Genomic DNA, 24,473 nt, shown 5'->3' with positions numbered 1-24,473 from the left:
AAATTTCACGAATCCTCTAGATGAGGTTATCACTCACTATATAACAAAATCTTCAATTTAGGCTACTTGAATGTTACTGATTTTGATCCAAGGAAGAGATTTGTGGAAAACATAAATTAAGGGTGCCTGTAGCTAAACCATTAACATGCTGTTGCATTAGTTCCATAACTGCCAATTTATGTAGTGGAGGACAGACAAGACTCGCAGCATTTATCTTCTACATTACCTCTTTTTTGCTGCTCCTAATATATTAACAAAGTCTGGAACAAGGCAAAAAGGAAAACTGATGAAAGAGATTTAGGGGGGTGGGGCAAGCTTAGCAACATCTCTTGATGCATAGCCTAGTCAAAATAGGCCAGGAAATAATGGAACTTTTCTGTCATTTCCATATATAGAAAATTATTTTTATTGTGAGGATATGAAAATAGCAATCTTGGTTAAAAGCAGATATGGGCTAAAGATATGGTACAGTAACTGAGTATATTTCCCCCCACATTCAATAGAAGATTTCACAGAAAATAGTTTTGCCTCACTTTAAGACTATTCTTCTCATTCTAGGCATTCACAGGTACCATAGTGTTATAGTTGCAAAAGAAACCAGTTATTATATAAATAGTACTGTTGAAGTATCAAGTATTTCTAAAAAGCATACATTAATTGAATACCTGGAAAAATAATAATTAGCTTCAGCATATAAAACCATATATAAATAACTTAATTTGTAAACATAGAAAAACAACTGTGTGCAATTATAAAAATAAACATCTGATGCACTGTACAATAAGACATTATCCTTCAATAGGCACCATCTGTGTTGAGAGTAGAGTCCATCTTAGATGTTGTTCCTGCTAAAGCTGTTTGGTTCGTTAACAGAGTGCCATGTCCAAAAAAATTAAAAAGAAACAAACTAATGTAGCAAATACTTGGCCAGTGATTGGAAATATTTCCTAAAATATGTGATTGCTGGTACTGCGGGCAATTTACAGAATACCCCCTCCCAAATGATAATTATAGGCAAGACTAAGCTGGTGTTCATGATTCTGTAAATCATTTCCAGTTTCAATTGCCTCACAGGATTTCCGTTAATACTGTATTTGGCATATTTCACCACACTTTTTTTTTTTACCAAATAGAATTTCTGTGCTTTGATTTCTTGATAACTGTAATAGCATCATCGATGCTGACAGAAGGTGTTAACAATCCTATCCCTGTTTATTCTGAAGCAAACCCTATTAGAGTCAACGTAAGTGTCTTGAAGTAACTGCATTGGACTACAGCTTCAGTTGTGGCACTAACAGCTCTTCTACACAACCAGCAGCTGAATGAGACTTGTGAAATTACTGAAATTTGAAGCAGAGTATCACCCCCATTTTTTGAAATCACATGAGTGCTAGGCTCTAGGCTGCAGGCTCCAGGCAGCACCATCCCAGAGCACAAGGCACGTCTACCAATCGGGGCAGGAAGGGGAGTGTTCCTCTTCCCCATGCTTCTGCCACAGCAGGAAGGAGTTAAAGAAACACTATGGCGCTAGTACACAACTACTTGGGATTACTATATAGCACTTATCAAGCTTACTTATTAAGCTCACAATGTATGCAAACAGCCTTAGTCTCTGCCTTGTTTCCGTTGTGAGAAACAAGAGGTTCACTTCATTAGCTAGAGAAGTATTGCAGCAAAGGGAAGAAAGCTCATGGTCAGGTTATCTCCTGTTACTCACATGGAATGCTGCAAACAAGTTCCGAGCAGTGAAAAGTCCTAAGAAAACTGCTCAAGAAGCAAGTTCCTAATGGACAAGAAGCAGGCTGGCAGAAAATGATGCAGTAGCTATAATACGATGCCATTGTACTACTTGCTTGCTAGGAGTCTTATTTTAAGAAGCAACCTGAATCAAGTTGTCTACACCTTCACATGAAGAAAACATGCTTTTGGACACTATAGTGGGGAGTTGGGAAAGAGAATGCTAACGCTATTCCTTCACTACGAACAATTGGAGTGGAACAAATCATAACGTGATTTATTTGATATAATTGGGTTTGATGGGTTACTGCAGACGAGACGTTGAGCAGCAGAAAGTGCAGTTACGTAATAAAGAGGAAGGAGTCATGGGGAATACCAATAAGCATGGTGGAGCTGGGAGCAGAGCAAGAAAAACTCTTGCTCAGGCCTGTACAAAAGGGGAAGGCAGGTAGGTACACTTGCCCTGGTCCTTGGAGGGCTAAGTCAGCCAGGGAGCCCCACCAGGGACTGCTGGTTTTTGTTTGAGTTTATCACTTTATGCTTTCCCACCCCCAGGCCTCAGACATGCTCTGCATGGGCTTGCTTCCACTGACCCCTAAAATCAAATTCATCTTGGTAGGGTAAGCATCTTAGTGAATTTACCCTGCTCTGAGCTTATCTTCACAATAATTTAACCTGCTGCTGATACAGAGATTTGATGAGTTTTTAATCTAATGGCTTCGCTAGAGAATGTGTAAGAAGCTTCTATTCATAAGTATAGAGCAGTTGCTGCTCTACAGTAGACTAGTACCTGTTCTTGTGTTGAGCTGTCGGTTTGGTGTGGCTCAACCCCTTGGGCTTGTGGCGCAGTGATTCTGTAGTAGAACGGTGTGTCTCTTCCTGAGTTATGGTTCTGACTGAGGGCAAACAGTGACCACAAGAGCTATCACACCAACCACTCTTGTTGAACGCCTGGAACTTGGTATACCCTCACTTCCCCTGGACAGGACTGGAGAGTTATCCAATCAGTAAGCTGACATTGTTCAATGATTAATACAATGCATTCTTCATTCACAAGTACCCTTTTGTTCAGGCACTCTGCAAAGGACATTACAGTAGTTTTGCTTCAGTGGTGAAGTGCTCCTTTAAAATAAATGTATCACTAAGTTTCAAGTTTTTTTACATGGCTTACAGCATCAGCAGTCTTCCAATAGTCTGAATGAAGAAAGTTTTCAACTGAAAACTAGTGGTTACAACCAGGCTTTCGCCTACCAATATTGGTAGTTTGCAAAAGGAACACTTTTTGCTTGGCCATTGTTTCTGTTGAAGTTGCATTTCTTTAAAAGCTGAACAGGAAAACTCAGCCGAACGACAGATGCTTCATTAAGGTTTGGTGTCTGATTGCCATATCGGAAGCAGGTGCTCCTTAGTGGTTTTGTGTTGTGCAGTGAGCTTTCCTAGGATTTCTTTTGTCCTCCCATTTTTGAGTTATCTAGAAAACAAGTTCTGGCATTGCTGGTATCTTACATTTTGAGTTTGTGGACAATGTTTACCACACATACCTAACCAGCCAGAAAGTGGCCAAGCCTAGCAATCACCAAAGGCTGTCGCTTGGCAATGGAGCTCAGAAGCCTTGCAGGGATGGCTGGGGCACCAAGGTCAACCTGAAGCAGCAATAAAAGAAAGCTTTGTCAGTAAGCGTTGAGAGTCCATTCCAAGTGCTTCTGTAGAAACATGCCAAATTGTATCCTCTGCAGTGAGATGGGAGAGGCTAGCTGAAGGAGGTTGCATTTGTCAGGCAGGTAGAAACTGGATCAGTAGAAGCCCCCTTCACATGTTCCAACAAATGTGTTAAATGATAAACAGCTGCTACATGCATGAGCTTCCCGCTTCCAGCACCCAGAACACAATCATCCTTCATTAGGTTCCCAAGCCTGCTAGACTTCTAGTTTCTAGATCTGCACAGACACTTACCTGTACCATGTAGATAACTTTAGTGATATCTTTTCCATTCACCATATCAGGCTCTAATATCCAAGCACTGGGCAAAATCTCCCCTCGTACCATATCTTTACAGGGACGAGGCATCGACTCTTCATACACAGATTGAATGGCCAGGATGCACACATTCTCCTGGATACAAAGAAATCAGAATAAAGAGCTATGCTGAGAAAAATCCAGTAGGCATAAGTGTGCAGTTTCTCTTTCTGGCTGTTTCCCCTTTCTTCTGTTAATTAGGCTGCTAGGCTTCATATAGTTCAGCTGCTTTTGTTAACAGGAAAGAATGGTTCATCACAATCAGTCTGATTTGAGTCACTGGAAATAATTAATCACACAATCAGTCTGATTTGAGTCACTGTAAATAATTAATCACTACAATCAGTCTGATTTGAGTCACTGGATTTGTGTCCAACCATCCATGTGTAGCATGGGATCCAAAATTGTAATTATTGATTAAATTTATGGAATCACCTATCAACAGATAAACCAAAACCAAAACCCATAACATAGCAAAAAATAATAAGTCCCCAAACAAGAGAGTTAATTGCAATAGAGAGCATAAAAAAGCTCGGATGTAACACACAGCTAAAATGCTATGGTAAGTAGAAAGCTATTCAATAAAGTATCGTTGCAGTGATATTGTATGAAAGGTGTCCAACTTTCATCACAAAACTAGTTTTGATTATTTTTCTTACGCTGTGTTGGATGAGGATTATTGAACATTGATATAGTTACCTCTTTGGCTTCTACAGAGATGCAGCAGAAGTCTCTTGGTTGCTTCTGGTAGCACAAAGAAACGTCACTCACCACGTACACTGGAATTAAATCCATAGAGTAAAAATGAGAACCATTTCCCCATTCATTTAGGCAGACTTCAGGCAGACTTCACATTAAAAAATACAGCACTCGGAGGATTAACCTAGCTGTTCTCCCAGCTGCTTGTTCCCATGATGCAGCAAACATGTCTCAGGAAATCTGGGAGGAGGGGTTTTAGGGGGGGAAGCAGTGGGTGGAGGGAAGGGTTATGATTTCTCTCCCACCTGCTCCTTTTCATACTCACCCAGCTCAATGTTGCTGGTGATTTTCTTATGCACTTGAGCCGTGGTAATGGTTTTGTCATACAGATGTCTCTTACTAGGATCCTTCAACATGCACAATACGGTGGAAAGGGGTTTGTTGATCATGCCTGCTCCCAGGAACCCATGTTTGGTTGCTGAAGATGAGAAGGCTTTATAATAAACTAATACATCCTTCTCCACACATTGGTATCTGGTTGGAAAGGCAACATGAAAGCGCATTTTCATTAAGAATATAATAAAAAGAGTCTTGAGAATACTTGAAGGAACAGTTGCTATAAACTTACTTCCAACCAGCTGTTGCCTGGCCATTGTAAAGATTCCTCAGGTCATTTGAGCATACTGCCATAACCTTTGAAAGCAATTAAAATTCCTTGTTATAGTTATGGACATTACAAATCCCTTACATTTAATTCAGCTTTGTTTCAATTCCGTGACTGAGCTCAGCTTGAGAATGGAATTCAGTAACCTCTTGTGAATGCCATATAATTATTCATTAATGAAATTATCCATTAAAATATAGAGACTGGGAACTATGTTTTGCTATTCTTTGAAGAACTTTCATAGTAAACAAGCAGGCTAACTGGGAAGCATAAACTGCTGCTTTCCTTGGATCGTAATTCACACTCCCATTTGCTGTCATTATAAAAACATCCACCATGCTGGATAAAAAATGCAGCAGCTGGTCAAAATCACGAGTTGCTGTTTCAGATACAGTGGTACCTTGGGTTACATACTGTCAGGGACTCAGCGGGAGCGCAGGGAGGAGAGGAGATTGAGAGCGAGGGGGAGCAATCCGAGGGCAGCGTAGGAGAAGATGACAGCAGCCCGATAGATTCCATGAGCCTCTCCAGCGAATCGGAAGATTCACAGAAGGGGGCGCCGATGGGCAGGGCAAGGGGGGACCCAAGGGGGACACCCCAGAAGCAAGGGGCCAGCGGGGACTCCCAGAGCAGCAGTTGGAAATCAGGACCAGCTTCCCCACCAGAGCGTAGTGGGGGGGAGGAGTCCCAGGTATCAGAGCCCACATATGCACCACCAGCGAGAGAAGATGAGTCAGGGTTGGCCACGCCTCCATCGGAGAGCGAGGGAACGGTCAAGAGGAAAGTTGCAGGCTGGGCGCGCGCGCCAAGTTCAAATGTACAGGCGAGCGGCACAGAAGGTAGCCCGGATAGGGAACCAGGTCCTAAAGCCCGCCGGAAGGAGGGGGAAGAATCATCAGGGTCAGCGTCAGAGGAGTCCAGAAAGGATGAAACCCTAGCGGGCAGGAGGACGCAGAGGAGAAAGGAACTTAGGAAGAGGTGGAGCAAAGCGAGAGTGTTAAACTGGTGTGGAAGGGGCGGAGACTCAGACGGGACTTCGCCGGTCTAAGGTCGAGACGTAGAGCTGCGCGCTGCGGCTTTAAAATGGAAACTGAACCTCAATAAAGACTTTTGTACATAACTACAGCCTAGCGTTGGTCCTCTGTGAGCTGGGACCTGGAGGTAGCTCTGACACATACGCTTCAGGTTACACACTCCGCTAACCCAGAAATAGTGCTTCAGGTTAAGAACTTTGCTTCAGGATAAGAACAGAAATTGGTCTTCGGCGGCGCAGCAGCAGCAGGAGGCGCCATTAGCTAAAGTGGTGCTTCAGGTTAAGAACAGTTTCAGGTTAAGAACGGACCTCCGGAACAAATTAAGTACTTAACCCGAGGTACCACTGTATATAAAAACAGTTTCAGTGTTTTTTTCTAAACCAGACCTTGGCAAATACGTTCAGATGTATAAACTGCAATCATACAAAACATTTTCCCTTCAGATTAAAAACAGCCAGTGAGATTATTATGGAACATTTTGGCTCGACATACTACCACACTTTAGGGTCTTGGTTTTCTTATCCAATGGTGGGAAAGTACACTTGGATAGATAAAAGGATATCTATTGTTCTCTCTGAAAATCTTCTGATTCCCTCTCTCATTAAAGCAATATTTTACATTCAGCAGAATACATTGGTATTTTCTTGCAGCTTTAAAGCAGTGAATTTTGTGCCATTTGTATTCCCTCAGATTACATAGGGCCATCTCACAAAGGACAGCTTGCATTCATGGACCCAACCTCCGTATAAGGAAAACAGGTGTAGACAATTGTGAAAAAAATCATGTCAGTGCTTTTTTTTGTTGCCATTATGTATGTATAGGAGCTGCATTCTCGGCATCTTTCAGATATACACACAACCAAAGAAATTATACTGCTAGTGTCAGGACCCTACACATTCTTCCATATGTAGATGTTGCCCCCATGTATGAAAAATATCAGGTGTGAGGAGGCCCTGGTAAAGGGAAAGTTAAGCAGCAAATGTATAAAGCTTTTCTACAGCCTCCTCTAGGCCAGATAAAAAAAGAGCCACCATCACCTTCACCCACTCACCTCTGCAGTAGCATTGGCCAAGACGTGTTTGGACAGATCTTCATATCCTTTCGTAGGAGAGGATGGGAAGGCGCTAGGTGAAACAACTAGGCTATGAGAATACCTATGGCTGGAAGCAAGTGGTGACGGGATACTGCTCCTTCCCATAGATGAAGAGGTCATAGGAAAAGTCTCTGAAAGAGATGAGACAAATAAGGAATCGATCCCACACCAGATGCTGCAGAGAGCTGGATTTGATTTGGATGATTCTTTTGTACGTGCATGATGATCTTTAGTGAATCGGTTCAACAGTCTGTTTAGCAAACAAGTAGTGATACTACCTAGGTTCAAAAACAAGAGTGGAGATATTCCCAGCTGTGATGTCCAGATGTATTCTGAGGTGAGCTCCCTCACCCTGAAATTCTTCCTCATAATTTAAATCAAGAGTTACAAATTCACACATGGTCTGCACTCATGTGACCATTGCTGCTGGCTTTATGTCAGAAGCTGATTCCTTGAACTCCACCCTCTATTGACCAAATTTGCTAGTCTAAGGTGTAACCAGTCTAACATGGCCACCCCTATGGACCCATGGTCAACTAGAGGTTTAAAAAATACAATACACAGAACATCTTTGCTCCAGAGAAATCGGTTGGGTTGGGAATTTCCAAGGTTGAAGTCTGTTGTACTTACACATTTGCAGCCCAATCCTCGTGGAGACTGTCCATTTGGATCTTAACTAAGCAAGAGCTCTACAACAGGTAAGTTGCACCAAAGCAAAACTCCACTTGCTCCATAAGGTCAAAGTTGTGAATTTGTTTCCTGATTGGTTGGTTGCATTTGTTTCCTGATTGGTTGTTTGCTTGCTTTTTTCACTTGTTGGGGTGGGTTGGAGTGGAGGAGTTTCATGCATCCGAGATTTTGTGCTCAATGGATGATCTTTGCTCACAGCTGCCTTCCCTGACTCCCACACTACATTTCTCAAGCAGCATGTGTGAACATATATGCAATTTGGAAAGCAATACATGCACAAAGAATTATGAGCCAATAAAGAACTGAAAACGGAGGACTGGATGGAAGAGTCTTCTCCAATGATGCTCATAATCGTCATCTCATTGCTGAGCTGAAAGGAGTTAGCCCAGGGGTCAGCAACCTTTTCCAGCTGTGGGCCAGACCACTGTCCCTCAGACCATGGGGTGGGCCGGACTATATTTTTTGGGGGGGTAAATGAACAAATTCCTATGCCCCACAAATAACCCAGAGATGCATTTTAAATAAAAGCACACATTCTACTCATGTAAAAACACCCTGATCCCCAAACCATCCGCAGGCCGGATTGAGAAGGCGATTGGGCCGCATCCGGCTCCCAGGCCTTAGTTTGCCTACCCCTGAGTTAGCCCATCGCTTGAGTCAGGTATTTACCAAGGAAGTGTACAATAACAAAGGTTCCAGTGCATTCCTATCAGCAGACATACATCCAATTGATTTAATATTGATATTCTTCTCCCCCATGAATTTTACAATGTCTCACCACCAGCTTTTCTATAATATGTAAAGGAGAATTAAGTAGATGACCCTCGTGGTCTTGTTCAACTCTATAATTCTATGAAGGTAATACATGTTTCCCATTGAAGTGTGCCATAAGATGTTGCTAACTTGCTGGGAAATTTGGGGACCTGCATTTTCTTGGAATGTGTGAAATAGCTACTGCTCAACAACTGTATCTGCTAACTGCTACTTTCTTTGTCAAACTGCTGATGCATGAAATACATGTCTATAACGCCATGGCTATTTTACTCCTCTCCTTTTTTAAAACAAATGACCCATCCCATGGAATTCATGATAAGCAGATTTATTTAACCCTCACCACTTGCAGAACCCTTTTGAAGCTGTTCAAGTACATAGAGCTGACGGTTTCTGATAGATGAGCGGCCTCTTGCATCGTCTCTTGTGTGTTCTGCCTCTTTGGGAGAAGTCTGCTAGACAGAAAAAAAAGGCAATGTGCACTCACAGGTGAAAACCAATAGCCACACTCAAATCTATCAGCTCAGTATCAGACAGTCCCCTCTCATTGCCTTCTGTTACCCTTAGTGGCTTCTGCAGCAAACTTCCAAGGCAATCACATGCTTGCTTCACTTTTTTATGCCCTAAATAAGGTGTGACTAACATTTTTCAGGCCAAAGACCATATTGACCCATGACCAACTCTCCAGGGTCTTGTGATAAAGTGGGTGTGGCAATTTCTCTGCAAAAGGCCACTTTTGGGGGGGATTTCAAGGGCATCAGAACTTTTGGCATCACAATGTTGAAGAAGAAGAAGAAGATGAGGAGGAGGAGGAGGAGGAGGAGGAGTTTGGATTTGATATCCCGCTTTATCACTACCTAAAGGAGTCTCAAAGTGGCTAACATTCTCCTTTCCCTTCCTCCCCTACAACAAACACTCTGTGAGGTGAGTGGGGCTAAGAGACTTCAAAAAAGTGTGACTAGCCCAAGGTCACCCAGAAGCTGCATGTGGAGGAGCAGAGATGCGAACCCGGTTCACCAGATTACGAGTCTACCACTCTTAACCACTACACCACACTGGCTCTCAATTTGAATTCCACCCACTGTATTTCCTTCACTGAAACACATTGTTTTTCCCGTAGTGATGTATGGAAGTGAGAGCTGGACCATAAAGGCGGCTGTTTGCCAAAGAATTGATGCTTTTGAATTATGGTGCTGGAGGAGACTCTTGAGAGTCCCATGGACTGCAAGAAGATCAAACCTCTTTATTCTGAAGGAAATCAGCCCTGAGTGCTCATTGGAAGGACAGATCGTGAAGCTGAGGCTGCAATACTTTGGCCACCTCATGAGAAGAGAAGACTCCCTGGAAAAGACCCTGATGTTGGGAAAGATGGAGGGCACAAGGAGAAGGGGACGACAGAGGACGAGATGGTTGGACAGTGTTCTCGAAGCTACAAACATGAATTTGATGAAACTGCGGGAGGCAGTGGAAGACATCAATTTGTACTACCCTTATGCTTCTTTGACACATAAGTTTTTTTTTTACCTGGCATTCTTGTTTGCCAAGGATGCTAGTAGGATAAGTGCCTGTGTTACTACTGTTGTATCCAGATGTTGGTCCCGAAGACAGACTGAGGGTGGAATCTGTGCATAAAGTGCTTGTGCTTACAAGGGTCTTCAGTTTGGTTTCTTCCTGTAATTAACAGACCAATGTTATTAATTCTAGAAAAGCAAATAGTTTTGGAGTTTGTTCACACAACCACTTAAGATGTTTATTTTCCATCTAGCTCTTTTTTAATATCTTGTTTCGATTTAGTTTTTCGTTTTTTCCAGCTTGCAATTTACCTAATGATGCTAAAGTGAGTGACTGGTCCTGTCTGCACTTTTGCTTAACATACAAGTAATAGATTTCCTGAAAACATAAGCAACTGACAACTTTATGAGAAATTTAAGCTACCTATGGGAACCAGGGCATTTTCTTCTGATGTGCACACCTGACTCTGAATCTAGCATTGATTTCCACCCCTTCCAGACACTTGGCATCTTTATCCAGAGTCCTCTTTAAAAAATTAAAAATTAAATGCAGGGTTTTAAAACAAGCACACACAATAACAACAACCTTGAAACATTATTCCAGGCAAGGGGGGGTGTCTTCATGATCGCCACAAGGGTTTGTTAATTAACAGACTGTACGGCCAGCTAGGAAGAAGGTGGCATAACTGATAGCTGTTACAAGGACCAATCAATTTGCACTCTGCATAGGTGGTTTCTGCAAAAAATGGGGGAAACTGATTACTCCTCAGTTCACTTCTCTGATGAGTATTGGGCATCTGCCCCAAAAAAGGTGTGAGGATCTACAGGATGTGTATGTACGTAGGCTTATTGGGGCTCTTTCTGAATCTGTAGTTGGGATTTTTTTCTGTTTGTGGGATGCATATTTTGGGGGTATATAATCCTGTTACATTTAGACAAATAGCTTAAATAGTTAAATTCTAATCTGAAAAATGGAAATAACTGATTATCATTATTTTTGTTGGTTAATTTTAGTCAGTTGCTCCTGTACTACTAGAGAAATGTTTAATGTTTGATGTGTATCACTTTTTTATTATTAACATTAATATTCTGTTGGGAGCTACCCAGTGTGGCTGGGGAAACCCAGCCAGATGGGCAGGGTATAAATAATAATAATATTATTATTTCACTGTTTAGCATTTTTAGGACAAAAATGTGGATGCAGCTCAAACCCTTCTGACATTGGGGTGTGGTGCCATTTCCATGAGTGATAAACTGTGTTTTACCTATTTAATGTGTTTATATCCCAGTTTCCTTCTGTGGAAATCAAGGTGGTACACATGGGGTCCCCATGCCATCTCTCATCCAAGCACTGATGATACTACTGTACTGGCTTTGCTTTAGAAAGGTTATTACACCACATGCCTCTAAATAGACACAGTCTTCAGTGGTTTAGAACTTGCCTTCTGTAGCTGAGAGTGCATCTGCTCTCGAATGCGCCTCTTTTCTTGCTCAGCTCTTTCCCGAAGCTTATCCCTGGCTCGTGCAATTTCCATTTTGGTCTCCTCTCGTGCCCTCTGGTAATCTCGGAGCAGCAACTCGATCTCCGAAGGATGCTGGATTTTTTTTGGTTCTTGAATTCTTGGGGGGGGGGGGGATGAAAAAATCATTACAATCATTGTCTTTTATGAATAGTGGTAAATATTAGAGCAAGCACTGCTTTATGACACTAGAATGAGAATGCACTTTACAAAAATAATAATAATATTGCTTTCACCTTTAGCTTTTCCAATTCTACAATATCTTTTTCAAGCAGAAATCACGGGATGTGGTGTGGATTGTGCTTCTTCCTGACTGAAAAATCCTTTAGTGAAGGATTATGGGGAGAATTCAGTTTGACAACAACCCAGGAAATGAAGCAAGGGGAAAAAAATACTTCTATCTGCTTCCAAGACCACCCTTCTTGAGATACGATTTTGTTTTAATGGCTGAGAAGAGAGTTCAGACGGAGCAAATAAGGCCTTCAGCTGGCTGGAACATGAACATGAGCTATCTTCCAGTCTCCTCAAATGTATCATCAGTGCTGTCATACAATATGAGTGTTTTGACACCAGTAAAGGCCCTTGGCCATCTCTACCTTGTATTTTCCACAACATCCCGTCTCAGTTGTTGTAGGTATTCACGGCGGCGGCTAGGGAGATCTAAATCCCTCTGGTTCGTTTCCACTGTCTGCAAAAGGCTGAGATGCTTTTGTGGGCTGAGGCTACGGCTCCTTCTGAAACACTGAAGCTTCTCCTCCCGCTGCTTTCTCAGTATTTCAATTGACTTCCTGTGCCTATAGTGGGGATGGGGGGGGAGGGAGAAAGGTTGATACTTCATATAAAATTTAGGGCCATCTGAGTTTTCAGTCTCAATGGAAGAATAATTTTTAGGTACTAGTGATAAAATCCTACTTTCAGACATACAGGTTGATCCTAAGAATAATTACTCAGACGTAAGTGCCAATGGAATTTATGGGGCTTACTCCCAGGCTAGTGAGTACTGGACTGCATCTTTATCTGCTAAAGAGTTTTATCATTGTATTTTCACTGCTGCCCTGGTGTATTGTGTATGGCAGCTTTGTCAGCAGATTGGAATTCTTAACACTACCTACCACTGCCTTAACTATGTCAGAGAAAAATTAGGAGCAATGATATGTGGCGGTGCTGAATAGATGTTTATGTTGTTGAAATGAAATGCCCTTGAAGTGGCTTATTCATTCATATCTATATCTATATCTATATCTATATCTATATCTATATCTATATCTATATCTATATCTATATCTATATCTCCTCTACCCAATGAAACTCTTGCAACTTTGAGGGAAGAATGAGAGTTGGATTACATGAGATATAAGGCTGTTGCTGAAAACAGTAGCTCTAAGTCAGGTTTCCTCAAACTCAGCCCTCCACATGTTTTTGGCCTACAACTCCCATGATCCATAGCTAGCATGACCAGTGGTCAGGGATGATGGGAATTGTAGTCTCAAAACATCTGAAAGGCTGAGTTTGAGGAAGCCTATTCTAAGTGAAGTCCCCAACTTTCCTCTCTGTAACAGCTGATATAACTTTTCCAGGATGATGGTGTCGGAACAGACCTTGGCTGAAGCTCGTGATTAGTGAGGAGAGAGCTTAATCACAATCCCAGGTTTGGATGGTGCACTAAGCCGAACCTTGGTTTGCCTCAGTGCAGCCGGAAAGCAAAAGGGGCTGTCAAGGACCAATTCATGTAGTCCTGGTTAGTCAAACCAAGTCTAAGTTTCTCTTCTCCCAACCTTACCTCAATGACAGCTGCCAGGGGCGGGAAGAGAATATGCTGCATCATGAAGAGAATATGCTGCATTATTACAGAATGGGGGAATGAGACACATGGAGGCTGTTGTCAGCAGCTGCTTTGTGTCTTCAGAACACCTGGTTCTGTTGTTGTTTATTAAATTTGTACGCTGCCCTATAGCCATAGATCTCAGGTTGGTTCACAACATGGAATTACATTATAAGAGACACAAAATACATAATAAAATACAAAACAAAAATAAGAACAAAAACAAACCAATAACCCCCCCCCCGTTCTAAACAAATACATCCAACAGATTCTGTAGTTTATTAAAAAGAAATATTCAAGATAGAAAAGCACTACTTCTAGCCAATTTTCTATTATTTTAAATGTAAAGTAATTTACCTTTCATAGAGTCGCTGTTTTATGGGTACTGATGTCAAGTCCTCGACTACTCCACTCTGAAGAATCCTCAGCTGGGCATCTGTTTCTCCAATGCCATAATTCAGCTTTGCTTCAGTAAGTTCCACAGTAAGAGGATGCTGGTTCATTTCTAAGTGTATGCTAGACATAATCTGGGCACGCTCTCTTCGGAGCCCCTCAATCTCCCTGGCTCTCCTTTCACTAAGCTGGGATCTCTCTTCTGCTTCAGGTGCTCTTGTGTTAACGGTCTTCCTTTCTGCCTGGCTGTGGATATCACCAGCACTTCTAGTCAGGCTAGTTAAAGAAGAACGAGAACCTCCCTGCAGACCACACCAGTTGCTGAATTTATTGTGCAGAGGCAGGTCACGAAGACTGTAGCTTCGAAGTCTGTGGGTCTTTACTAAGGAGGTATTCTCACTTAGTAGAATTTCAGTGTTACAATCACTTTCTGTATCAGATCCTGTATCGTCATCTTCATCACCATCATCTCGCACACTGCTCCTTTCAGACACTGGAAAAGGGCAGTGCTTTTGGTTTCTCCATGTCTGTTGGTGTTGCGGAGAAAAAGAATCAGGCACACATTCTGGTGTCTCACTTAACGATCTCTGAAATGACTTTTTGGTGGGTGAGCATTCTGAATTTTTAATGGGACTTTCATATTTGATTCCTCCAGAGAAGTTTCTCGCCCTCCTCTTGGCTCGTATCTGACGAAAGGAACATTCCACTGGAATAGCCTCTCTCTGATCATCAACTAAGTATTCCCCATGGCTAGAAAGTTCTAAAGTGCTACTTGAATGATAAAGTCTTTTGGTGTGAACTGCAGTGTGCGTGTCAATAGTAAACCTGTGCTTTTGTTTTGAAGCACCTGAAAATTCTCTAGCTGTATTGTTATCAAAGCCATCTTCAGGCATTTTGTACATTTCCTTGCTCTCTCTAGACGTGGTAGACTCACTGTCCACCTCAGTTTGTGAAGAAGAGTCTACACATGGCTCCCAAGATCTAAAGTCATATTGTGGATCTGAACCATTTCCCCTAAAACTTGTTTCTGAGCTTGCAGTATGTTTCCGTTGTCCAACAGATCCTTTGAAAGAACAAGCAGACTTGCCTGATGTAAATTGCTGGCTGACTGGAGTGGCACTAAGAGTCAAAATTGGGGAAGAGGCTCGGTCAACTAGCAAGCTATTATCCCTTATTCTTGGAATGTCAGTTTTACCAACAGGCTTCCTGTCCTGAGAGTAGCATGCTGGAGACAGAGAAATGCTAGAGGCAGGGTTACTAACCACAACATCTGAAGACTCAGGTCTAGAACCAAGTGAAGATGCAACAGGGAAAAGTACTGCTGGGGCATGTAATGGTACTATTGGCACCTTTGATGAAGAACTGGAATCTCTACTTAAGGAAGGCTGAGGCATAAAAGAATCTTCTGTAATATCATCATGGCTTCCCTTGTCAAGCATGCCCTGCAATTTGTGTCCCATGCCTTCTGAAATTCTTTCCTTAGTCAGAGCTACAGAATCTGTATGTACTAACTTCACAATAACATTTACCTCCTGAGACTTCATTGTCTCACTTTCCACATTAGTGTTGATTGTCCTTTCCTTGTCTTTGTTCTGAAGGTGTCCTAAAGTATCTGTCTGAATGCCTATGTCTTCTGTTGTTTGGGTACAGCTGTCAGTCACAGTGGTTCTTGAGCTTTCTTCACCAATTGCTTTATGGTCACTTGGTTCACTATCTTTAACATTCTGTAAGGACAAATTTCCCAGCAGCTCAGAAGTGTTGTGAAGCAGCTGTGAAAGGTGCAGGGAAAGATTCTGTACGCTTGACCAAGAAGAAGGCTGCTGGAATGTATCCTTGCTTGGCTCAGGATTTCTTGCAGATATATCTGTGTTGCTTCTCCGATGTCTCTTCTGCCTTCTATGCCTTGTTGGTGCCTCTGTCTGTGTTTCCCGGTCACAAGTGAGTAGTTCTTGTGGTTTATTGGAGGATTTCTCCGACTCAGAAGGGTAGAGAAGAACAATTTCATCAACTTGCATGGAAGCATTTCCAGACTGCTGAGAACCATTTTCACACCTGGAAATGCAGTTTTCTGGTGTAGCCTCAAGTTCATAATGAGAAATGTTGGTGCAAGGCTTGCCTCTCTCATCTGAATGGGTAGAGTCAAAGCCTTCTCTCGCAACATCCCATCCCTGGAGATCTTCTGTGCTACTTATGGTGCTGGATAACATTCTTGCATTAGCATATGAACTGAGATGAGAACGGAAAGGGGAGATTTGAGAATTCAAGCCATTATCCACACTGGAGCACCTCATAACTGCTTGATTATCCAAACTCAATGGAGGTGGGTTACTAGAGACATCACTTGCACTTCCAAAAACATATTGTTTCCAACCAATCTTGCAGCATTCATCTTGCTGCCATGGGTGAATATATGGGTTGATATCACTTGAACTGAAGTGCATTGTATCTTTATTGTCTGTTGCCTCCATTTGATGTCTTAGATCTTCATGTGTACTCAAACTGTGTTGGTGTGCCAAAGAAACATTATTTGAGTATTTCTCTGTTTCTGTATCCATGGGATTGCCAGTTGTGTGGGCAACAGCTACTGGATAGTGAGCAGCGGAAGGATCTGAAGAGTGACTTTCCTGAGTGCTCTCTCTACGGTTTCTTTTATCACAGTAATTAGACCTCTGGGCTTGAATGGATTTCTTTTTAAATCTTGTTTTATATTTAACTGGCATAACATTGTCTGTCTTTAATTTGGATAAGCTTTCAGCTCTGTGCAGGTCATCCTCAGTTGGAGATGGTGGTTCAACACTCATATTTAACTCTTGTAATGACTTAGAGGTAGAATGTACAGAAAGGTCAACTTTAGAAGTTTCTGAAGCACACTCAAAATTAGATGTAACAGCAATAGATGGTGCTGATAAGCTATGACTCTGCAAACATGGCCGTTGTCCATCTTCTTTGCTTCTGTTTGAATTCTGTGAAGTAAAAACTGCATGTTCACTTCTAATTATCTCTGGTGCAGGTTCTTCCTGCAAAGTCAAACAGCTGCTTCCTGATAAATACTTTGAGGACATGCTGTCATTTACTATTGAAATATTTAGCTGTTCCGACATTAAAGATTCTCTCTTACTCTTCATCACCTTATGTGCAATTATATGATTATTTGCATTTGTATTAGGGAAGTCGTCTATATCAACCCTGCTATTTAACTGTGGTGTACTCTGATCTTCTTGCATATCAAGACTTGAATGCAATGTGTGATGTAAAGTTTTGCCAATGTTTTCCAAATAGCTCTTTTGCACTGAAGTTGTATCACTTGGTTCTTCACAAACATCTCTTTCATAATGGAATTTTTCAGTTTTAAATTCGTGTATTTCGCTGCAATCTAAAGCTGGGTTTCCTTGAGAGCTAGAGTTAGTATCAGAAAGTGGGAGACAACCACGTTCTTTCATAAGAGAAAAAGAAGTAGTTTCAGAAGCACATGGCTGTGGGTCTACTATCACAGAATTGTCACACTGGCTTTCCTGCATCAGACTGCTGGCAAGCGCAGGACAGTTTGATGCAGCAGCATTCAGAGGACCATGTGTCTCGGCATCCCTGTGACTAGTATTGAGGCTAGGAGAGGTATCTGAAGAAACGCAAGCAACATTTGGAAAACCCTGATGACAAAATGCTCGACTTTCTTGTACTCGAAATGAAGTTGACAAAAAAGTATTCTGCAGTGAGTCAGTGTATGGTGGACAGAGAGAGGATGTGAAGCCTTCTGGTGATCTTGGGGACTCTAGAATGTCCACATTTTTAAGCACAGTACTAGTGGAGATATCTTCAACTGAACATAAAGCAGGTGGCAATGTTTTGTCACTTAGAACCATTTGTTCTAAACTTTGATAAGGAAGCAAGCTTTCCGCTTGCAATTTTATTTCTGTCCTATCCACATAATCCCCAGGCTGTGAAGACTTAGTATTTTCTTGTTTATGTAGACATTCTTGACCTTGGCTTTCCTTCTGATACATTTCCGCCGCTCGCTGAGTATTTTTGGTACTATAACTAGGATTAGTGATTTTGCTGTCTTGCTGGTGGTGTACAGAGTAATCACCAACAGTTGAGGCAGGGACATTAAAAATGCCAGAGTCCAAATATTTGCTTTCCCCAAAATACAAAGCATCATCTTTGTAGTTGCCCGTAGGGCATTCTAGCAAATGCGTGGGAAGCCCTGTTGAGCTGTTCAAGTGACTAGCAGAGTATTCAGACAAATAAGAACTCATCCTGCATCCTGCACCTTTGTCTTCACCAAAATGAGCATTTCCCCATGGGGCTTGGTCAGAACACCCTGAAAGTTTTGCTCCATCCTCAGATACTGCTATAGAGTCATTTAAGAACCCCATACAAAGATCATTAGAAGTTCTGAACACACGAATCTTAGTTTCTGGTTGGCACTCCATTTCTCCAATACTATTTATTCTGTATTCTGTCTTGATGCAATCAGTGCCTAGGGATTTATTTGTCTGTTCACATGGGACTAATGAATCTTTCTGACTGACAATACTGTTAAAACACTCGTGAGAAGAAAGCTCTGGTAACAATGGTGTTGCTTCTTCTACATTTTCTCTGAAACCTGAAGAGGCATAAGTAGTTGTTTTATCTGAGGTTAATGAGTCTGATGTGGCAGTTTCCTTTTGCGATGTGTTTAATGAATTTAAACACTTTTCTTCTTCTTTTGTGCTGTATTCTCCTCGAAACCTGTCCGTATCATCACTTGTACTTTCAGAAGGAAACAATGTCTTGAGAGGACTAGCTTTGTTTTGTGGGTCATCAGTAGTAGCTGATAGCAGTGATGCATGGGACTCTGCAATATATGGTTTTGAAAACGTGTCATCCTTACTAGGATTCTGCTCAGGTGCAGTGTAATTAGACATTTTGTTGGCTATGAAGTCTTCCTTCCCCTGTCCATTCTGTTCTAGCTGATCAGAAGGAAATGCAATACATTTATTGTTCATGACAATGTCAGAAAGTGAGTCATTCCCCCCTACTTTGTTAAAGGTACGTGACATTCTAGATTGCAAGTCACTATCCATTTGTGTTTCATAGTACTGGAGAACTACTTCATTGTTGATACTATTACTTAATAGCATTTCAGGATTGCTTATTATAGTACAGTCACCCTTCATATTTTCTTCATCTGTCCTTATTCCAGGCAGCAAAGAACTATATGCAGATTGATTACAAAGGTCTTCAGCAGTCGCAGAAGTTAACCCATAGTTTTGATTTCTGTGTTCTAGCGGACCTGTTTGGTTAATGGACATTGAATCATCAAAAATTTCATTCCTTGAAAAAATGAGAGGCAGCCTTTCCTTTTCTTCTGATAAATCACTTAACACGGTGTCATTGTTTGAAAACCAGTAACTACATTTGTTCTCCAATAGAAATTCAGCTTGATTTTGTGAAACATCCACTTCTAGGCTTTCTCTATTTTCCTCCAAATTTTCCCCAACCTTTTGTGTTTTTAAAACACACACATTTTGTATAATAGTACTTTGGTCCAGTTTCATAGCTATTGCCAATGGCAGGGGGGCTGTTGGATGTATTGTTTCTTTTTCCTTAGGTATGCAGTTATCTGGCATACATTTATCATCACATATGCTTCCACCAAAATTTGCATCACAGTGTTCTGAAATATTTCCATGAGAATTTGTAGAAGGACATTTAGATCCATGGGTATTTTCACCACTGCCAGTTTGTTTAAATTCTTCACTAATCCCACACTGTCCAATTACAGCTCTCTTGTCACCTGCACAACCATTACTATTGTCTTCTGGTGTCTCATTAATTATACCTGTATAAGTCCAAAGCCCTGATGGTTTTTCATGCTGTTGTGTTTTAATAATATCGAGACACACTTCTGTTATCTGGTGCACATCCTGTTCTTCTTCCATATTGGAAGAAGTGAAGTATATTTCTGGTATTTCAGAATTTGTTCCATTATAGGTATTGTCACATTTAATAAAACCATGTACTGGATTTTCTTGCTGCAATGCAACATTGTCATCAGTGTGTAGCCTAGTTAACCTGGAATTTACATTTTCTGTTGCATCACAATGTTCTTTGCTCCCCATTTCAGAACAAATCACGTCCCCGTTAACTTCATTTTCTTGAAGAACAGTCTTGGGGTACTTTAACAAGCTTTCTATTACAGATGTCTCATTGTCAGTATATATATTTTTATCATCTTCATTATGGGTTAAAGCATCTTCTTGCCTACACTCAATGGTTATTGCAGTTGCTGGGGGCTCCAAACTCAGGGCATTTTCTAAAATTCTGTCAACCTGAACTGGTTTTTCACATTTGTCAAGTAAGTCTGTAATATTTTGAGTAAAAATGGTTGGGCTAGAACACCCAGCCGGCACAGTGCACTTAGAGCTTGCTTCTATGTCTGCAGGACAATCACTCTGTTTTACAGTTTCGTGGATTTTATTTTCATTAACACTGCTTGAATGAATAATGCTATCGGGTTCCATTGCTGGTTTTGCTGGACATGGTTCTCCTTTGTTTTCATCAATCAGCTGGACATTTGTTTCTTCATATGTCACTGTTGCAGCCAGCTTCTTATAATGTTCCTCGCTGGTACTCTGAACCAAGTTAACATTTTCTGAGTTCATCCTACTCTCTACAGTTTCACTCTGAAATTCACCTCTATGGTAATTGTGCAACCTCTGACTATATTTAATTTCCAGTATGTCACATTCCAGCTTATTGACACTATTCATTAATTTAATAAGTTCTTCAGAGTTTATCGTCTTACTATTAAGTTCACATTTATTATCTTCAGAAGTAGTTAAGGCTCCATTATCAACACCATTTTTTGGATGTTCAGATTCTTTATCCACATACAGATTCTGTTCTTGGAAAGCTGTGACTGATTCAATTCCATCATTTCCTAGCATTCCCCCACAGTCCTTTTCAGTGTTATTTCTGGCTTGATTAGAATTCACCTCTGAGCCATCATTTTTGCTAAAGTCCACATGGAAAACTGCAGCTTCCTTCCCCACTCTTGATGCAGGTATATGCCAAGCTTTGGTTTTGCCAGAATGAACACTGGAGCCAAACAAAAACGTATCTTCAACTTCCTGTTGCACTGTGGGTTTCTGATCAGTGGTGGTGACAGAGTTAGGATCATTTACATTATTTTCCACAGAACTAGATTTGGTCAGGTGAATATCCTTAAGTGCTATGGAACCCTGACATTTCCCAGCATATTTTCCCATTCCAGCTGTGTCTTGATAATGCATATTTGAATTAGATTGGAAAGTGGATTTATCACCATCAACTGAAAGTTTAGTTTCCCCCCCATTTTTGTCCATAGTTGAACATATTGATTTGTCAGTCACCAAATCCATAGAAGTAGATGAAGCTGTTCCCTGGCCAGAAAAAGAGAGCATGGTTTTTTCCCTTTCACTGGTCTGTTCCATCATATTTTCAGCATCAGAAGTTAACAAAACATTTTGACTAACACTACTTCCAGAACAGTCAAGTTCTGAACCTGAATGAGAATCACTTGTTAATAATTTAGTCTGAATTTCACAGTTACTTTCTGAACACAAGTCTTTCTCTTGAGCTTCTTCTTCTACTTCTCTAAATGAAGGGACCTCTAAAGCAGATTCTGTCACTGCATCTCTCTTTTCTTGCATACTGAATCTCTCAGTCTCAGAAATTTGTATTGGTAGAGCAAACTGATCCCTGTGGCAAAAATCTGTTTTCTCAGTTTGACACAATTTATTCTCTATACCAATTTCTTCTGCAGCCACTTGTTGGTATCTTGTTTTTGGCACCAGATCAAAATTACTTCCACCATGTATTAATATCTTGTCACTAGAATATTCTTCTCCCCCAACATTGTTGGTACTCTTGCTTAATGCATCACAGAGATAGAAACTTTCATCACTAAATAAATTCACTCCCTCTTTTGAAAACAAATGTTCATGACCTTGATACTTTTTCTGTGCTTTACCCAATGCAATCAAGTCAGGAGATCCACTAGGTACCGCGCAGGTGGATTTATCTATGGGGTTTAAGTCAACTACCTCCAAGTCTCTTATGTTGCTGTTAGAGTCACAGTCAAAGTCTTCTTTTTCAATTGTTCTAAAGAGGCATTCTTTGAAATTAGTATTTACATAAATGTCTTCTTTCTGTATAGTAGCAGATCCACCCTCAGATAATTCATCAGGCTGCTGGCAGTTAGACCCAGGTAGAGAAGCAACTTCAGAATAACCATATTTTGTAATAAATGTAGAACCATGACCAAACTGAACGTTTTTGGTTGACAGAGAAAATGGTGGCATGGCTCCTGGAGCTTCAGTTTCAAGGTGTTTCCTTGTTTCTGGAAATGGTACTGATGGTGAAAATAATGTTTCCATTGTGTCTGGCTCATGAGAAATCCAATAAGGTTTTTTATAACAGGAGACAAATGATAATTCTGCAGCTGACTGCCTTAGGTCATCTTTCTTCATCCAGCAGTTTGACTTGTTAATAGGGTGAAGCTGAGCAACCCGGAACTCTGAGTGATCTTGGGAAGAAGGCACTGTTATGATGGGGCTGGTCTTTCCATTTTTTGAGTCACAAGACAACCAAGCATCTGGGAAAACAGGAAGGTTTTCACCTGCAGCATTTGATCTTTGATCAAATGAACTCTCTGGTCCCAAAACACAAATTTCCATTTCTTTCACTGATTGATCATAAATGCTACTAGAACTAGACTGTGTACTAGCATCCAGATAAAAAGAATCAGTATTCAGATTCAAGTCACTGGGTCTTTTTACACTTTCCTTACAGATCTCATGGTTTTGCTGCTTGTTGCTCTTTCTGGATTCTGACCTTGGGTTTTGCAAATTCCAAAAAGCCTCTGCTGGAAGTTCATCAAATGACTCTAATTTGGATTCCTCTGCTATATCTTCTGAAACTTCATCAACATCCCCCAGACTATCAAGTGAAAAGCTTCTTTCATTCATAGTCCAATTATTGTTTTTTGATAAAGATGTGTTTGCTAATAGTGAGGCAGACTGACAGTTAACAACAGGTTCCTGATGGACCTCAAGAAAATTAATTGTATCTTGACTTTCAGTTTTCTTTACTTTTTCTGAAAGAGAATCTTGGGACATCTGGCTGTCATCACTTTCAGAACCTTCCAGCTCAACTGTGTCCTTGATTCCAGATGACTCCGTATGACTCAGTTGACTTGTCAGGATATTTGCACTAGCAGATGAAAGAGAATCTACAGAATAGGCACTATCTGTATCAGAAAACTCAATGTCATCATCTTCTTGCCAGCTTCTCAGTGGCTTGGGGACTGCTTTTGAGATTCCATCGCTCAACACCTCAGCACTGTGCCATCTTTTTTCCTCATGACAGAGCGGTGTGGGGGCATTTATATTGTTAAGGCTTCTTGCTGAAGTTGCTAACCTCAGGAGTTCAAGCTCTTCCTCTGATTGTTTGTCCTTTGAATGTCTTTTCACATTATTTGCTGTTTGGCTTAGATGCTTTTCTGGTGGTTCACCATATATTGCTGATTTTTTAAGTTCCTTAGAGGAATTTCCTGGAAATGAAGTTTTGTGCTTTTTTCTTGTATCAGTTCTAGTCTTTCTGCTAGCTTCCTGAGCGTCACTCTTTTCTAAGTGCTTCCCTTTATGCTGATTTGAATCTGCCAGTGCTTTTAGTTTTCCCACCTGTCTTCCTGTTTCAGATTCACTTTTTTTCTTGAAGTGGTCAGGAGAAGTGGTCTTAGAAATCTGGGCTTTAGATCTAGTTTGCCTTGGTCTGCTATTTGATTTCTCCATTGTTTCGATTTCTTTGCAGATAAGAGAAATTACTTCTGTATTACTATTGTTCACTCTTCCTTTACTTCCCAAATATAATGACTTTTGAATTTTGATCTCCTGTCTGTTGGTTGGGAAGGCAGAATCTCTGTCATCATGAATGTTATCTCTTCTGGAAAGTTCTTTAATTGCTCTTGGAAGATACTCTACAGACAGTGATTTCCTTGGTTGGTTAACTTCACAGCATCCATGGCTGTGTGCTGAGGTAGGTACTTGAGAGGGATCCTTCTTCAAGAAAAAACTGTAAAAACAAAACCAACAATATGTTAATAAATTTGCTTTATGGTGTTTTTTTAAGGCAAGTGCAACATTGCTTACCCCAATGGAAATCCTATCATTGTCATTTGCTTAGGAGTCAAGTTGGTTGCTCTGTGGTGGACTAATAGGCAAAGTACCTAAGTTGATGCTAAGAGCCTACAGCAGGAATGGGCATCCTGTGCCCCTCCATCTGATGTTGGAACCCAATTTCCACCACCCCAGCCAGCATAGCCAATGCACAGAGCTAATGGGAATCAAACAACGTTGAAGATTATAGGCTCCCCATCCCTGAACATATAGTATGATTGCTGCTTCTAACCCAAGATCATAGGGACAGTATTCAATTAAATATTTCAACCAGTGCGACAAGATTTCCCCCTTCTCCCCACACATGCCCTATAATAATAATAA

General features: G+C 41.1%; 1 protein-coding gene across 5 annotated transcripts in view; it reads right to left on the bottom strand.

The window, feature by feature from the left end:
* Nucleotides 1-24,473, bottom strand: part of STARD9 (StAR related lipid transfer domain containing 9) — a 119,574-nt gene that overhangs the window by 23,862 nt on the left and 71,239 nt on the right. For 3 of the 5 annotated variants that reach the window (XM_079989752.1, XM_079989754.1, XM_079989756.1), the window contains 11 exons: nt 13,915-24,045; nt 12,332-12,529; nt 11,654-11,835; nt 10,229-10,371; nt 9,048-9,159; nt 7,202-7,374; nt 5,081-5,145; nt 4,778-4,986; nt 4,453-4,532; nt 3,691-3,849; nt 389-3,380 (listed from right to left, as the gene is read on the bottom strand). In XM_079989752.1, coding sequence (XP_079845878.1) covers nt 3,279-3,380; nt 3,691-3,849; nt 4,453-4,532; nt 4,778-4,986; nt 5,081-5,145; nt 7,202-7,374; nt 9,048-9,159; nt 10,229-10,371; nt 11,654-11,835; nt 12,332-12,529; nt 13,915-24,045 — 11,554 coding nt within the window. In that variant the 3' untranslated portion in view covers nt 389-3,278. Of the gene's footprint in view, nt 1-388; nt 3,381-3,690; nt 3,850-4,452; nt 4,533-4,777; nt 4,987-5,080; nt 5,146-7,201; nt 7,375-9,047; nt 9,160-10,228; nt 10,372-11,653; nt 11,836-12,331; nt 12,530-13,914; nt 24,046-24,473 lie in introns of those variants that run through there. The other 2 variants (XM_079989753.1, XM_079989755.1) reach the window with 2 other exon arrangements.

Source organism: Podarcis cretensis, assembly GCF_951804945.1.
Source record: "Podarcis cretensis genome assembly, chromosome: 1".
NCBI lineage: Eukaryota > Metazoa > Chordata > Lepidosauria > Squamata > Lacertidae > Podarcis > Podarcis cretensis.
This window is presented reverse-complemented; position numbering and strand designations above follow the sequence as displayed.